Source organism: Haliaeetus albicilla, chromosome Z, assembly GCF_947461875.1.
Source record: "Haliaeetus albicilla chromosome Z, bHalAlb1.1, whole genome shotgun sequence".
Lineage (NCBI taxonomy): Eukaryota > Metazoa > Chordata > Aves > Accipitriformes > Accipitridae > Haliaeetus > Haliaeetus albicilla.
In genome coordinates this window covers 41,373,888-41,386,371 of record NC_091516.1, presented here as the reverse complement: position 1 = coordinate 41,386,371, position 12,484 = coordinate 41,373,888, and the positions used below count along the sequence as shown (strand labels likewise).

General features: G+C 47.0%; 1 protein-coding gene across 6 annotated transcripts in view; it reads right to left on the bottom strand.

Moving 5' to 3' along the window:
• Positions 1-12,484, bottom strand: part of ABCA1 (ATP binding cassette subfamily A member 1) — a 384,145-nt gene that overhangs the window by 292,306 nt on the left and 79,355 nt on the right. For all 6 annotated transcript variants that reach the window (XR_011323420.1, XM_069777312.1, XM_069777317.1 and 3 more), the window contains 17 exons: positions 12,286-12,384; positions 10,894-11,083; positions 10,644-10,738; positions 10,203-10,235; positions 9,522-9,627; positions 8,757-8,831; positions 8,164-8,333; positions 7,072-7,249; positions 6,404-6,519; positions 6,171-6,315; positions 4,828-4,951; positions 4,079-4,208; positions 3,825-3,945; positions 3,579-3,641; positions 3,013-3,119; positions 2,448-2,589; positions 458-592 (listed from right to left, as the gene is read on the bottom strand). Coding sequence is in view for 5 of the 6 variants with exons in the window: in XM_069777312.1 (XP_069633413.1) it covers positions 458-592; positions 2,448-2,589; positions 3,013-3,119; positions 3,579-3,641; positions 3,825-3,945; positions 4,079-4,208; positions 4,828-4,951; positions 6,171-6,315; positions 6,404-6,519; positions 7,072-7,249; positions 8,164-8,333; positions 8,757-8,831; positions 9,522-9,627; positions 10,203-10,235; positions 10,644-10,738; positions 10,894-11,083; positions 12,286-12,384 (2,029 nt within the window). In the remaining variant the exon portion in view is untranslated. The remainder of the gene's footprint in view (positions 1-457; positions 593-2,447; positions 2,590-3,012; positions 3,120-3,578; positions 3,642-3,824; positions 3,946-4,078; positions 4,209-4,827; positions 4,952-6,170; positions 6,316-6,403; positions 6,520-7,071; positions 7,250-8,163; positions 8,334-8,756; positions 8,832-9,521; positions 9,628-10,202; positions 10,236-10,643; positions 10,739-10,893; positions 11,084-12,285; positions 12,385-12,484) is intronic.

The following is a 12,484-nucleotide window of genomic DNA, read 5'->3' as shown; positions in this document are numbered from 1 at the left end:
TCCCATGCTATGAACTTTAGTAATCCTAAGGTTTGTCCTTTAAAGAATCCTAAAATATTTATTTCCAATTTTCATTGAATTATTAAAATCACAGGACTGGTTCTCCTGCACAGTAAGATTCACTTGTGTCCAGCAGAAAGGCTATTATTTTTTTGTAGGTATAGAAATCTTTGCAGCAGCACTAAGGTGGTGAAGATGCTACATAGCCAGCAGTTTGGCATCATGTTTAAGACCCTTACTTCCCCACTGATTTTTCAGATATAGAAGACTGGAGGCACATTATAGCTTGCACCTACATTTAAATAGGGAATCTTTATTTCCATGTGCTCTTTGCTCACATTTAAGTGAATAATGATATATTTAAACATTAGTTGGCTGTGAAGTATCTAGTCTTCATTTGAACCTGCTTTTTCTGTTTTCCAGGGAAAATGTTAATGAGCAAAAGTTGCAGACTCACCAGGAACACCACAGGTGGCCCTCCAATGAGGGCAATGGCTGTGGAGAGCTTGCGCCTGTTCCCTCCACTGTAATTCCCAGCATATTTTTCTCCGTATTTCACAAGGCCTAGTTTCCGAATTGCCCACTCGCCAACCTACAAGAGACAGCACAACAAAGACTTGAATCAAGCACAGCAACATCTACACAGTGAGATTTTCCTTATGAGCTCTGGCTTTAAAAACAATTTTCAGAAGGGCCATTCATCTGAGGATCTAATGTGGCACGGATATGGGTTTTGAAACACCCTGTTTGCCTCTAGATCAGGATATATGCAATCCTGCCCCTGGGAGGCCAGAAAATCAATTGGCTGCAGCTTATTGGCCAGTGAGCATGAGTTCAACATCAGTTGAGCCATGTTAACCACCAGGGCAGTGCTCTTAGGAGCACCAGCTTTAGCTAGCTTTCCAGTTGCTGTAGGCTTGCAGCAGGGACATGGTCCCAGCAATCCCACTGCAGTGCATCTTAGCCCTTCACACAGATGGGGAGGATCTGGTTTGTTATTCAGGAGTATATATCAGTAATAACTGGTGCCAATAAGCAGGCATTGTTGCCCTGGGGACTATAAAGTGTTAGCGGGAAGAGAAGGAGCTACTGCTTGTATCATACTCAGAATTGGGTCCCTTTTTATATGGGTGTGCTGGTTTTGGCTGAGACAGAGCTGATTTTCTTCACAGTAGCTAGTATGGGGCTATGTTTTGGACTTGTGCTGAAAACAGTGTTGATAATACAGGGATGTTTTTCATGATTGCTTAGCAGTGCTTACACAGAGTCAAGGCCTTATTTGTTTCTCACACCACCCCGCCAGCAAGTAGGCTGGGGGTACACAAGAAGTTGGGATGGGACACAGCTGGGACAGCTGACCCCAACTGACCAAAGGGATATTCCATACCATATGACATCATGCTCAGCATATAAAGGTGGGGAAAGAAGAAGGACGGGGGGGAAGTTCAGAGTTACGGCATTTGTCTTGCCAAGTAACCGTTATGCGTGATGGAGTCCTGCTTTCCTGGAGACGGCTGAACACCTGCCTGCCAATGGGCAATAGTGAGTGAATTCCTTGTTTTGCTTTACCTGTTAAACTAGCTTTATCTCAACCCATGAGTTTGGGTTTTTTTTTCCGATTCTCTCCCCCATCCTACCGTGGGGGGAGAGAGTGAGCAGCTGTGTGGTGCTTAGTTGCCAGTCGGGGCAACAATGGGACTGGTGGGAACATCACACAAAGGAACTCACCAGCAACCTTTGAAGGAGCTTGCAGTTTTCACCCATCATCACTACTCTCAAAGAGGGACTCAGGCTACCTAGATATACCCCAGGCACCAGATCTGGCCCTATCCAAAGCACTGGGTACAGCTGTCATCTTGCTACCTACAACAGTTCCTGTTCTGCAGCACGCAGGACACATATGGTGAAAACTGCTGTTAACTCAAGGAAACAGCACTGAGAAGGGTGCTGTATGGTATTGGCACCTGTCATTAATTGCCTAAGAGTGTTAGTGTAAGCCCATGTCTGAAAGCTGAAACAGCAGCTCTTTAATGATGCAGCATGATCAACTGGAAAGATGTTAACAGCCAGCATGAGGCTTCTATTAAGCTGTAGAGTTCTTGCTCCCTGTGACTTTGAAGAATTCATTCTTGACAGCAGGTGAGGTTCTGCATGACCTGCAGCTCCACAGCCCTTAAACTGTTAAAGGGAAGAAATCATTCAGTGGACAACTGCATCCACTATGAGAATGCAGGACCCAAAGTATCTGCCCTTCCATTTAGTACACTTTTCTAGGCAGCACTGAAAAACCACAGCAACTTTGGTTTGCCCTGGAAAGAAAGGGGGACAGATTTCACCATAAAGTATTTTCAGCAGCTTCACATCATGGCATTGCATGTGTTGCAAGGAAGGTGCATGCAAGCAGGAACAGTTGGTCACTGGGGTGGGTCCTATGGTGTTCCATTTACCTTGCAGACTTCTTTCTCTGGAACACCTCTCAGGAGTGCAAAGAACTCCAAGTGCTCCCGCCCTGTCAGCAGTTCATTAACAGCATCAAACTGTGGGCAGTAGCCCATGTTCTGATGGACTTCTTGGATGTTGGACAAGATGCTGTAAAAGAAAAAACCCTTTGTTAGAATTTCACAAGTACATACTGCTATTTTAGGTGCTAAAAGGAGGAAAGTGAAACAGTGGTTTTCAAATCACTGAATTAACAAAAGTACAGGATCCTTGAAGTCCATCTTGGCTAAATTATTTTTTCTCTCTCCCCATACACCCCCTTTTTTTAAAAAAAGACATTTAAACATGAGAAGGCAGGTATTCAGAAGTGACTACCAGACAACATCAATTTTCCTAAGCCGCTGAAGCACTTTACCAGACTTGGCAAAGGGCTGAAAGAGATGCCAGGAGGTGAAAAAGGGAAAAGTGGGGCAGAGTTTAGACTTGCTGGAAGCAGAACAAAGGCTGTGAAAGCTGGAGGAGAAAGCAGCGAAGGACCTGCTTTGACATAAGGAAAGATGCATGGTCTTTCACCTGTTTCCTTTGAGGAAAGCTTCTCCTCCTGTCACATCTGTATCACCAGTTAGCATCTTAAAAGTGGATGACTTGCCAGCACCATTTACTCCCAGGAGTCCAAAGCACTGGGGATACAAAAGAGCAGATGAGCACAGTGTGTTTGAGAACACGATTCAGCTGCATTATTTTCAGCACTGACAAGATGGGAAGGAACAAACTTGACTCTCAGGACAGCTGGGGAGTCTTCGCTGCTTTTTCAGGAAAAAAATTCTGGACCTTCATTTTAAGTGTAAAGCTTTAGGCTGGGAAAATGAACAAACGCTGGTGTCACCTTGCTGCAGTGCTACCACAGCATATCTGTGCCAAACCTCAGGGGGGTACCAGAGTTTGGCCTCTGGTCTCAGACACTGAGACCTCAGTATCTTCTTCAAAGACACAGAATCAGAAACTGCTTCAACTTCCAGGCAATTTCCTTTGATGTAATTTGAACATCATCTGTTTCTGATCTTACCCTACCCTTTGTTGTCTGTTGTTCTTAAATACTGTAATAATACCAAAGCAATGAATTTGACAGATAAGCTTACCTCTCCAGGGGGGATTCCAACACAGATCCTATCAACTGCTGGCTTTCGCTTCATTCTGTAAATCTGAAACCAGAAGGAAAAGAATGAGAAGGACAATGTCAAAGAGAACTATAATTAGAACCATAAATATTCAAAACTCCAACCATGCTCTGGTTTTGACCTCACTAAATTCCTCTGAATGAGGCTTCTGGTGAACTGCATGGTTTTGTGCCAGCAAGTCTTAGGATTGCAGAACTTTTCTGTCACCTTGGTTAGCTCCTTGATTTCCAAGATGTCACTCTGTCCTCCTCCACTAATTATCCTCTGTCTCTCTCTTGTTACATCCTCATCTTCATCATTCACAGGAGGCAGTTTGGCATAGACAGGCCTGGAGAGAGCAACATGATAAAGCCTTAGCAGAAGATGACAGGGCCTCCATAGTTAATATTCTCCACGCTTCATGGGGGATAACAATGAAAACTTCACCTGCCTGCATGGGTGAAGTGGAGCAGACAACCTACCTGGGTTTGATGAAGAACCTATACTGGATGAGCACTGTGATAAGGAAGAAGACAACACCCTCTACCGCCATGGCAAAGAGGTTCCTTCCCACCAGCTCCCACGACAGAGGGGACACGAAACGATTTTCTCCTGCCAAAACGAGATGAAGAGCACAGTCACCTTTCCAGAGCAGGCTAGCATTTCTTCCTGTCGAGCTCACCAAGTTGGGCACCAGGGCAACTGGAGAGCCACCAGCAGGAGGATGGAAGGGATAGGACCACACAAGGGGCCAGTTGTGGCTGCATGCACATTTCTTACTGTAGCAAAGTTGGGATTTGGGCCCAGAGAATTTAGCCTGCCAAAGAAGAGCTGATCCACCTTCCCAAAAGGTTAGTGAAGCACAAAAAGACTGTGACTCAGGCTTGGCATCTGCATCCCAGAAAAAAACATACCCAGCATTCCAGAAGCTCATCCATTCCTTACACTTGGCCTAATGATCCTCTCTATACAGCTGGCTTTATACATCTTTGTTTAATCCCCCTAATAACTCAAAACTCTGGGGATCCATCTACTAGGCCCTCTTCAGTCCTTGTAACAATCTAAAGAGGACAGCTGTGTAGACCTGCCAGCTTTGATCAGATCCATGCTCAAAACTGTGCACTTTCAGCTCCTGAAAAGTCAGAGGAACAAAGGGTGCTCAACCGGAGCAGAATTGAACTTCCCCTGTTCAGTTCAGGCCACTGTCCCTGTGACACACAATTTCACTTACCAAACCTCTCTAGTGCATCAGCCATGGCCTGGTTTTTCACCATGTCAATGAGTCCGCGCCCTAGGCAGAAGTGGGGGAAGATGAGGAAGACAGACTTCAGGATGTCATTGATGTTGTTCAGCTTCTGTTAAGACAAAATCAAGTCCCAGTGAGCCATCTGAGCAGAAAGCAGCCACCATCTGCCAAGTGTGACACATGTTGTGATTGACCCCTCCATCCCTCAACACTGCAACCCCACAAAAATTCAAGGATTAAAAATACTCCCTCAAGAGCCAGTGCCATGGCTCCTCTGGACAGTCAGCGTTGTTGCATTGCTCAAGATGTTATTAATACAAGCAAACTGCACTGAAGGAGAGATTCTTCCAAACACTCACAGTCTAAAAGGCAGTGTCTGCAAATGATAACATGCAAAAAGGCTACAGGTTGAGGAGACAGGAAAGCTGTGCTCGCATAGACTGGTTACCTCAGTGGCTGTGGGTGGCCCCTCCCTATCCCATACTGGAGGCTCTAATCCTTTTCCTTTGTTGTATTCCAGTTGGCTTAGCCAACAGCTTGAACTGACAGCAGCCTGTTCTGCCAGGCACTTATGTTCAAGCATGTCCATGTTTTTACTGAGCTAAAACAGGCCTTGTAACAAAAGGGACCATCACCAAGGACTGCCTCCTTATGCCCACAGGCAGTGGTACAATCAACAGATAACTCCCCCAGAGGGTCTCCTCAACCTCCTCCCACAAGGAACACCTCACAACAACGCTGGTCCAATGGGCCTGCTAAGACATCTTGTGTTGCATACAGGCTTTGGAAAATCTGAAGTGAGGTGTGTAAGTTCCCAATACAGTTAGAGAGGTATCTACCACACGAGGCAAAACTGAGGACAACTAATGCTTGAGTGCTTGAAATGGCAGACAGCTTGAAAATGGCTTGAAATAGTAGACAGAAACTGCCTCTTATAAAGAACAAACAGGAAATTCCATTTGAACATAAGAAAATAATTTTTTTTCCCCCCTAAGGGTGATTGAGAAGCAGAAGAGGTTGTCCAGAGAGACTGTGGAGTCTCCATCTCTGGAAATGTTCAAAACCTGATGGCCCTGAGCAACCTGCTCTAGCTGACCCTGCTCAGAGGTTGAACTAGACAATCTCAGGAGGTCCCTTCCCACCTTAACTATTCTGTGAACATTGCTGAAGTGGGCTTTAACCCATTTCCATCAGTAGCCGCTGCAGTAGCTAATGGGTACAGGCTAGGGGCTAGCCTTTCTGGAGAACTGGCTGCTAAAGACAACATGGCACCAACACAGAACTAGATCATAGCAGCACAACAGTGAGGAGCTTCTGGGGAAACATACGTTGTTGGTGAAGAGCTCCAGGACAAAGGTGGCCACACTACCATTGATGCCAATGAAGAGGTTCACACTGGTCAGCACAACATACGCTGTGCTGGGGATTTTGAACACGAAGGAGGCTGGATACATGAGAGGAGTGATGGACCACCTGGCAAGAGGAAAGGCAGCAACATCAGGTAAGCACCTTCCAAGTCTAAGAGCCTTCCCAGTCATCCTACTGATGAGAAAGCCCTTACCCATAGAGAAACAGAAGGAGAGCCAGCACAGGCAAGTTGGAGGAGGATACATAGGACTTCTGCTGGAAGCAGATGAAGATAATGATGACTAGCGTGGCTGGAACGATGTAGTTGCACTGAAAGGTGAAAAATACAGCTTTAGATTTGTTTCCAAATGACAAAAAAAAATGAAAGGTGTCTTTCTGCTCTGAACCAACAGTTTTCAACATTCTTCAGTGTTCCCAAAGCTATTCCCAATGGGAGACTCCTAGGAGTGTCACATGTGTGAACTACAATGTAGTACATATTAATTTACATTTCTTGGTCCCTCTGGAAGTAGTCAATAGACTCTCAGAGGTTCTGGACACCACAGGTTGAAAAAAACTGCTTTGAACAGAGCAGAACAAGGGGCTACACAAGTAAACATTTTGGGGCAGGTATTTAAGAGTGACATAACAAATGCTGATGACTGAGCTTATGGCTGCCCTCCCATCCTCTGTTCAGTGTTCCTTGTCCCACTTAGGTGAACCACTGCCCCAAGACAGTAAACACAAAAGTCACAGGCACAGTAGTTATTCACTGAATTAACGTGGTGCCCACTGGCCCCAACTGTACTTTGCACTTCAGTGCACTTCAGACACACTGCAAACAGAATGGATGACAGTTTAGCACAGTCACAAAGCCCTTACCATATCCCAGACAAAGTTGGCCAGCCAGTAGATGACAGGCTTCACACCACTGATGAACTGCAAGTGTTTGGCCTTGCTGACGCGTTCCTGGATAAGGAAGACCACAAAGCTGGCAGGAACAAAGGACATGGCAAAGATCACACAGATGGAGACTAGGACATCCACAGAGGTGGTCATCCTGGACAAAAAAAGAAGAAAGCAAAGTGTTTGTATGCTGGTGCTGGCTCCTTCGAGATGAAATGAGACAGCTCATGCAGGGCAGTGCAGAAACCATTTCTCCTTCTGCTGTCCTTGTTTTGCAGGGTAAAAGATTACCACATCAGGCTGTCTTAACTGCACAATTTTTCTAAGCCATGTAACAAAGGAATATACAGAGCCTGTTGGCCTCTCAAGGACAGCACCACAACCTGGAGATTGGTTAGTAACTTCAGTACAATACACTGCTTTCTGCTTTCCTTACCACTGACAGTTTCCCACTTCATGCATTTCTTGGGGTTGTTGGGGGTTTGTCTTTTTTTTGCATTGTTTTAAAGTTCAGAGGTATCTGACTGCCATCTGCCATTCCTCTAAGATTGGAAGGATGTATCTGCAGAGACCTTTTGAGTCCTGACTCTGATTGTGGTGGTAGTGGACTAGTCAATGCTCCAGTGCAGTAAGCCCTGTGCATTACTGTGTGCCCCCCAGGTTGAGACAGTGGGCAAAATTGAACAGGATCTATCAATGGTTCCTAGTCAAATGGTGGCACCTTGGGACAAAAGAATGACCATATTCATGGCAAGCCACCTTTCTGGATATGGTTGAAAGGAATTTCCCAAGTGGCAGAAGGTCTGAAGATTACATTGGTTCTTAGAAACTGCAGCTTCTAGGGACTCGGAGACAGAGAAAGCTTGCATGGCAGTGCTGTTCAACAGCAAGTGCTCAACAGCACACTGCCACCTGCCCACACCACAGAAAATAAGGCCAGCATATTAGAGCCTAAATGCCACAGGCCACTGAGTATCTGCCAGTGAGGCTAAAGTCTCCCATGTTGCCTGTTCCTAGTAATCACCAGCTGACGAGTCCAAACCCATCCATGTTCATATCTGGACTTACAGGGCCACTTCAGAGAGCTGTTGCTTGGTGAGGTTGAGTGGGTGATTGAAGGCAGTGATCCCATAAGCACTAGGGTTTTTGCCTTGCTGCAGGTTGGCCCGAAGGATGGCATTGTTGATCACATTCAAGAAGGAGGCAATTGCATGCCAGCCCTTGTTATTGAACCACACCTGCAAGAGACCACATCAGTATCAGAAAGGCACCAGGAACATCAGCTACCCAATAGCCTCCCGAGCCCTGCAGAACATCCCTTCCTCTACTGAGGGCATGTACTTTCTTTCCACATCTTTCCAGCTAGTTTGCTCAGGGACAGAACATACACTTTGATCAATAACCACAAGAGGCTGCTAGAAGCTAGCACTGATCCAGCACTGAACCCCTTCTGGGCCTTAGACCTAGACTCCCAAGGGAGAAACAGATTTTGGAGAAACCCATACAAGAATACAAGCTGCACTTGCTCCATTAGCAAATACAGAGAGCTCTGGTCTGCACAGTTGTCCAAGGCAAACTGCTGGGACTTTGCTAATTAAAAATAACTCCAGGTTACCAGAGCTTCAAATAGCAGGCACAGCAGTGAGGACTGGCTGATTTACCTTCACATTGTTCTTTGTATCCAGGCCTTTCATGAAACTTGACAAGCTGTTGAGAAACCGATCTCCAGAACTCCCCTGCAAACAACAAAGAAATAGTTACTTCCCCTCTGAGAGTACCTTATTCATGTCTTGGAGTCTAGCAGGGGTCACGCTACGTTTTTCACAGCTCTGAGTTTTCTTTCCATTCTGCAGCCTGTACCCACCAAGCCAGAGGTGGTAAGAAAGCTGAGAAACTGCAGTTTTCCTCCCTGCTTTCCTTTCTGCAGTGCCACCGGTAAGAGAGGTCAGCCTTAGGCTTTCTTCCCAGCAGTAACTATTAACCAGGTTGCAGGGAACCTTCAGAGACATTGCAGCCCACAGGCAGTCTCGGAAGAAAGCAGTGGCCCAAATTCTCTTCTGAGCCAAGCCAGACTCACCACAGGAGGGCTCAACTGAAGTTTTGAAGGAGATGGCAACCACTTGTTAATTCTCTGGGACAGCCCACCCTGTCCTGCCACAGAACACTCAGAGGTGTCTAGCTTGCAACTGGTGCTGAGCAGAGCCCACATCAGCAATGTGGGCTGCGTAAGCCTCAGCTGAGCATGTCCCCAAGCCTTCTGCTGCTCCCAGACACCAGCCTGGGGGACCTCAGCTCAGGCAATGGGGATAAGCCACTGGACACAGCTAACATACACATGCTCCTCATTTTATCGCTTCCAAGTCATCTCCCAAGTAACAGAACTCTAACATTAGTGCATCCTGGGTTTATGGGGGACAGCTGCTCACCTGTGCTAGCTCCAAGATTTTCTTCACCTGTTTAATGGCATCAGTGACTTCATGGCTTGGAGGAAGCATGAGGGAACTGCTGGCTCCCAAGGAAAAGCCACCATACCTGAAAATTCAGACAGAAAGTTGATGCTAAGACCTGCCTACTCAGTGACCTCCAGACAATGTCACTCCTCCTCCCTCTCCAGATGCCTCCTCTTCCTGCACTATATCCAAGGCAAATGCCTCCACTCTTACATGAAGGGATGACTTTGATCTTCCTACACAGCTACTTAGCCATGATGTTTCCTACTCCTTGTTTCTGGGGTTAAATATCCATCTTATGACTGCTCAGTAAGCCGTTCCGCGTAAGAAATGCAGCTATCCTCTGCTGCCAGTGCAGGCAAAGCAGGATATTTCCCTGCTTCCCTTGCTTAGAAGAATAGCACCTCCCAGGATGGAGTATCAGTAGGCTGGACCTGCAAATCTTTTCAAGCCAATACTGCTCTCTGCAGAAGGCAAGGATGCTTTCCAGTGATGTGCTCTGGGGTTGTCCCAGTATATCCTGAAACACGCTCCCTCAACATTTAGCAATTAAGAGTCATATAAAACAAACTGAAAAGCAGGATGGGTCTGTACTGCTTAATACAGCACTCAAGTGTCAGTGGACACATACAAGCTAGAGAAAAGGCAGTAACTCACCTGAACTCATTCACCCAGATCTTATTCTTTAAGCTGCAGAGACAGAAAAGGAAGCTGATATATGACACATGGAAGAAGAGGAAAGACAGACCTACCACTGCTGCAGGCACATGGCCAGGGAAAAGAGTGCAATAGTCTTTCACATCTGGCATATGTCCCACCACTCCTCTTTGGTGCAATCCCAAGGGTTGGTGCCCAGACTTTCCCTGTACTCTGCCTATAAGGCTCAGGACACCCGCCTCAGAGCTGCCACAGCATCGCTAATAAAGTGGAAACACCACTTGAGCTGTGGATCAGGACGGTCTGAGGAGCTGAGTGGGTCTGGCCCACTGCTGAAGAGTTTGGGTTGCCCAGGCATATTTGCCTAATCTGTGTAGCATCCCCCATACAGCCAGCAGCATTTGGTGGGGAGGGAAGGGAAAGGGTGTGTTCAACAACTACCTTTTCCCAATGATCTGTGCGTAGGTCTTCACTAGGTAGTCCGATATATTGCGGCCTGTCAGATTCTGGAGAATGTCGGCAGTGTCTTGCTCACGCTGGTGTCACCGGGGAAAACACAGATAAATACCCATCAGAAAATGCAGATGCTGAGTCAAACAAACTGTGTGCAGTGCTGTACACAAGAATCACAGCCAGCTGCTCTACTCTCCAGGAGCATCCCTCGTCACAGTACCACTGAGCCCCCTCCTACCTGTGGGGGTGGCAGCCCGCCTGCACCAGCAGGGCACACTGGCAGCATCTTCTTGATCTTCTCATTGCTGCACTCGCAAGATGGGGAAGGATTCTCCATGCTCCAGTTGCCTTTCAAAAAGATGTTCAGGACTGAGTCTGGGACTGAAGCAGTGGTCCATTCCCTCTGCCCCATGGTGCAAGGAGTGTCTCTGTGTCAGGAAAGAGGCAAGGCAAATGCAGTTTTTAAAACAACTGTGATGGCCTTTGCTTACAAGCCATTTAAGTTACAGACAGCACAGTCCCCAGAAGAGGCACGTTGTTTTTTCAAAGGAGCCTAACCTCACTGAGACAAACAGTTCAGAGCATCAGACCAGGCTCTGCAGCTTCTAACAGATCCCAGTGGCAAATAAGACTGAGGTGGGCCAACACCGAGTAGTGCCAGACACTTCCCTCTTCTCATTCACTCTGAAGTATGCGAGTGCTTTACTTCAGTCAGTCCCAGCATGCACAGCATCCAGAGTTCAAGGAATATCTGGACAATGCTCTTTTTTAGTTGTATGGTTTAATTTTAAGTAGTCCTGCAAGGAGCTGGGAGTTGGACTTGATGATCCTTACGGGTCTCTTCCAACTTGAGATATTCCACAATTCTAAGATCACAGCAGACAGTCATTTCTTGCATGAGATTTCTGCCTTTGGGGCACCAGAATACTGCTTTTCCCCAGGGCAGCACCAGTGGGCAGCCTCCTCCCCATGCCCTGTGGGTGGAGTAACCCAGCTCCCGTGTCTGTTCTGCAGGACACAGCTTACTTTCCACCACTGGCCAGCACATAGGACCCCTTGCCCCCCTCCCCATCATCCTGTGAACATGAGCTGCAGTTCTTCCAGGCTAGAGAGACACCATCCCAGACTCTGTATACCCCTTCTCCACCCACAGCCTGGATCTTCAGTGATTTGCCCAAGGCTATGCAGCAAGTCAGTGGCAGAGCTGGGAAATACCACCAATGCTGCCTGGCTCTCCACTCTTTCTGCTGGTGCTTGTGGAGGTGCTAACCTAGCTTCCTAGTGCAGCTAGAAACAGAGGATTGTGGAATGGGAATAGCTACAGCCAACAACATAGAGCAACATGACTAGGTCCTTTTCCATGTTCAGGACCAAAGAGTAATTTGAGGCAGAGACTACTGTCTCCTTTCCACCTCTGTCAGTAAGGACTTGCACTCACACCTCACTCTCTCACCAGCTGAGGGCTGGTAACTTTCTAAAAGGTCCTGAGCAGAAAAACTGAATGTAATTGCAATTTTTTTGGCTTGAATCCTGCTCTGGCCACGCATGACTATCATTCCCTAAAGCCAGCTAAATCTACTGGGTGACCAGAAGCCAGGGCTTCCTCTTCCCAATCCAGAGTCCTACTTACGGGATGGAGTGTCCCTGCATACAGCGTGTCCCAAAGCCAGGCTTATTGAGAAGGGCATCCAAAAGCCTCTGAGTGCCTGCATCTTCTGGAGCATCATTGCTATGGGTACAGCAGAGGAACACTATCAGGTCAGTGGGATAACGGGCATACAGCAAAAGCAGCAGCAGAGCAAGGCTCAGAGCACAGTGAAAGAGCTCAG